The sequence below is a fragment of the Orycteropus afer genome, unplaced genomic scaffold, assembly GCF_000298275.1.
Source record: "Orycteropus afer afer isolate SDZICR_OR568_19922 unplaced genomic scaffold, OryAfe1.0 scaffold00498, whole genome shotgun sequence".
Taxonomy (NCBI): Eukaryota; Metazoa; Chordata; class Mammalia; order Tubulidentata; family Orycteropodidae; genus Orycteropus; species Orycteropus afer.
In genome coordinates, this window is record NW_006922085.1 from 945,528 (window position 1) to 949,820 (window position 4,293).

Below are 4,293 nucleotides of genomic sequence, written 5' to 3' on the forward strand. Positions count from 1 at the left end.
AAATTCTTTGTTACTCGTACATTTTCACCTCTAGTCAGCAATTTCCCAGGTACCATGTAAGCTGTGAAACTTGAGTCACCCTTGAAGACAGAGGACAGCTGTGACTCTTGGGGTACATGGCTGGCTGTGGCCTTTCTCCCTTCTCAGGTTTTGTCTTCTGTCATCCTCAGCCAGCAAGGAGGGACTGTGGTGTGGGGAGGGAGAACAAGTTAGGAGTTTGGCACACTAACCCAGAGTAGGTCAGTGGGGAACTCATTGTGAAAAAGGTGAGCACCTGCTGTGGGAGCTACAGGGGAGGTATGACTGCTGTGTTTACACATGGAGGGAGGATCTTGGTGTCTGGAGCCTTTACCTCTCCATTGCAACCTTTCCATGGCACCACCATGGCTCAAGGAACTGAATTGCAACTCTGCCCCCTGTGTTGTGCCCTGGGCATTTTCTGGACTTCACAGCTGCCGTGTCCTGCACTTGTGTCTAGCTGTGGCCCTGACCACTGGAGCTGCAGGGGTTTCTGTGCCCAGACCCTCAGCCTGCATCCCTTGACCTGTGGAGAGCTTCCTTTTGTGCCTCCAGTGGCTGTCCTTCATTAATGTCAGGAAGATGGGAATGGACAGGCAGAATTTTTCTGCCTTTTAAACAATAGAAGAGAGAGGAAGGCACAGTGTTTTCATGAATTTACCATGTGTTTGCTTTTCTTCAAAGAAAAAGTTCATTGAGGCAATGTCATCTGCTCAAAGTTGAGTGGTTTATTCAAAATAAACTGTAAGTTTCTGATTATAAAAGTGTGTATAGAGTCTTTCTTCAAAGAGTTCAAGTAGCCTCCTGAGCCATTGCCTCGGGGGATCCGTCCATAGTGAGTGCTATGCAAGGGCCTTCATGTCCATCATCCTCTCCTCCAGAGGTATGGGGAAGAGCCCTGCCTTTCTTCCCTTTCTGGCTGTCTAGGGAGAGGACCCTCTGAATGGTCCCTGTGGAGAAAGGTGAACAATTTCCCACTGTAAGAAGGTCCCTGGATTGTGGGAGGACACTGATTCTGATGCCCCTACAGCTCTTGCTCAAGGCCCCCAATCTAAAGAATCCCTGGGTTCCTCCAGAGCAGTCAGCACAGAGGACGTGGAGTATGACGGGAGTTAGGACTTTATGGGAGCCCTGAGGGGTATGAAGAGAGGACTTGGGACAGAAACTGAAGTTATTTGGAGAATCCTCAAGGGTTCAGGACAGGAAAGGGGTTTGGGTGCTGAATGAGGGCCCCACATTGGAGGTAGCAGGAGTGGTAGCAACATTAAGTGGTGAAGGGTCCCCAGCTATGCACAGCACACACTAGACAGTTGAGGCCAGAAGAGGGCTGAGACGCTGCCAGGCTAAAATCTTTGGCTGTTCCTCATGTAATCTGGGTGTGCCGGGCCCCATGCTTGGTACCTAGATAAATAATGGCATTCAGAAGATAAATAAGCCCCACCCTCCAGGAGCCTCCAACCTTGCTGATGAGATTGGTTATTAGTGAGTGTTTTTACTCGGGTTCAAGGGCCCATTCATCTGGCCCATCCATGCATAAGACACCCCTGCAGATGAGTGGGAAGAGTACAATGGTCTTGGTACTACATTCTTCTACACCTTGGTGATCTTAAAAAGGAATAAGAGAAGATGACACATTCCAGCAGACAGGAAGGATTTTCCACATACCCCCCCCCAGGGGTTCATGCAGCAGTTTTCTGAGCATCAACAATGTTCTAGGCTCTATTCAAGGCACAGAGGACAGAGCCATTGACAAGCCAGACCAATTCCTGTCCCCACAAGACAAACACTAATGGGAACTGAGCCTGTAACCACCTACTTTGTGAAATTGACGCATTGTCCACATACAGCTGTGCACAATGAGATGCAGTAATTTGCCCATGGTCACCACTGCTAATAAATGGCAAAACAACAACAAAATTTCACTGTTGAGAACTGGGAAGAAATTGTAATTTTTGTAATGTTACATTAGAACACAGCCCAAGTCAAGTACAAATTTGACAGCATGTACCTCAGTGATTGAGGTAAGAACTGACTCCATGAGGTGAGCCAGCCTGAGGTTACACATCAGAAGGGCCATTGTTTTGATTTTTATTGTGATTTGGATGAAAGATTACAGAGCAAATTCATTTTCCATATACCAGTTCATACACATTTTGTTTCATGACACTGATCGCAATCCCTGTCATTATAACAGGGCCATTAGTTTTTAAAGGCCAAGGGATTTTGATTTACAGATGTGTTTGTGAAATTCCCACACCTATTAGCAGATGGAGAGGGTTCTGTGAGTACCTGCACGGATAAACTCAATTGGATACAGGTAATAGAAATGTAAGAGAATGGAGTTCAGGAAAATAGGTTGAAAAAGGAGGGGATCTTAAAGTGATCTAATTATAGATTTTAAACGTGTACAAGGGAAATGGTTTCAACATTCACTCAGTGGGTACCGGGAAATGCTAAGATAGATAGTGGTAAAATTGTGACTGTTTGGTTGTCATTTATCATATCTGAGGACTTAAGACACCCATGGTTTTGGGAAATTGGACTTTTTTTCTGTTGTACTATTTATTGTACTCAGAAATTGAGAGACTTTTGACCTAAGTATGGTGGATACTTGAGAGCTCTGGTGGTATAGTGGTTAAAAGCATTCGGCCGCTAACCAAAAAGCTCGAGGTTTGAACCCACCAGCCACTCTGCGGCAGAAAGATAGGCAGTCTGCTTCTATAAAGATGTACAACCTTGGAAACCCTATGGGGCAGTTTAACTCTGTTCTATAGGGTTGCTATGAGTCAGAATCAACTCGATGGCAGTGAGTTTGGTTTTGCTTTTATGGTGGGTTAAGACTAACTGCAGGAAATTTGAAGTCCTTAATGGTAATAGCATTTTCAATGATTTGAACAAACATTTCTTTCGCAGCAGCTGCATACTCTTTGGAATTCATTTTAGGGGTAAGGGACCAGTGTCACTGCCCTTGCTGCTGCAGCTGCCTCTGTGAAGGGAGGAAGGACCCAGTCCTGCTTGGTTGTCTCCAGAGCTATTGGTTCCTACTCCATGTGGACCACTGATGATGCTTGATCAGTGTCCCACCTTTGGTTGAACCACAAAGCTCACATTGCTACATGCCCCTCTCTGCTTCCCCCTCTGCCACCCACACACACAAATACTCGGAACATTCTTATGACTGTTTCTCTGCAGTATCATAAGGAAACTGACAAGATAGTGACTGGATTAGTGGGTGCACCCATGTGCTTAGGGCACTGGTGAAAGTTGGCATTAGGTGTAGAATCTGGGAAAGTATGAGGTAAGCCTATCCTTGGGAACCCCTCCCTGGTCTGCCCTGAATAAGACCAGAAAAATACAGCATACTTTTCTAGGAGGGGTGGAGGGTGGATCTTAACATAGTAACCAGAAACTACCAGTGGGGGTTGCCTTAATGCTGTTGCTTTTGTCCACCTGGAGGTTGGCTTCTGCCCTGAGTATGTGCATCCTTGCCTGTCCATAACAGCCATAGAAGAGTATGGAAATAGCCAGGCCTTAGCACTTTGCTACCGGTAATTTTTCCCCTGATCCTCTTCGTGATAATCGTTTTCCTCTGACATGATGGTGTCCCAGTTGTGGAAGAGCCTATTTTCCCTTTTCACATGTACCAGCTTTGAGGCAAAGAGTATTCCCATAACCCAACCCACCCCCTACACCTAATGCATTTCCATGGGTTACTGTTAAGGGAGTGACCTTCCCACATTAGGTCCCAACGCCTACGTGGTGCTGTACACCAGGTTTCATGCTGAGGACCTGGCTGCCTCTGTTTTCCGCCTCCTACATAAGCATGTGTCGTGGATCCTACATCAGCACGTGCGCAGTCATCCGCCTCCGCGGCGCCCCCAAAACTGGCGCAGTACTGAGTCATCAGTTGGCGCAGCCTCCTCCCTGCTACCCAACCATCGCCACTCCCGCAGTGAGAAAATGCAGACCATAATTTTCTGGGAGGAGGAAAGGCAGCTTCTTAACCAGGAAACAGGGAAACTACCAATGGCATCTGCCTTAATGGTGCCGCTCTTGTCTGCATCTACATTTGGGAGGTCGGCTTCTGCCCTGGGGCGTGGGCATCTCTGCCTGACAGTAACACTGCTCGGGAAGAGAAAGCCCAGTGCAGGCCCAGGTCCGAGGCGCAGGGGCTGAGGGGAGAGCGGCGAGGGCAGCCCCACAGGCACAGCATCCCCAGAGGCCGTCTCCTAGTGACCGCGGCGCGCGGGCCCGGCGGCCGTTGTCCGGGAGACG

General features: G+C 47.9%; 1 protein-coding gene across 1 annotated transcript in view; it reads left to right on the forward strand.

Annotated features, from left to right (window-relative positions):
• Window positions 1-876: 876 nt before the first annotated feature.
• P4HTM (prolyl 4-hydroxylase, transmembrane) overlaps window positions 877-4,293 on the forward strand; it is a 17,793-nt gene continuing 14,376 nt past the window's right edge. The window contains exons 1-2 of the mRNA XM_007955368.1: window positions 877-901; window positions 3,761-3,970. Of these exons, the coding sequence (XP_007953559.1) occupies window positions 877-901; window positions 3,761-3,970 (235 nt within the window). The remainder of the gene's footprint in view (window positions 902-3,760; window positions 3,971-4,293) is intronic.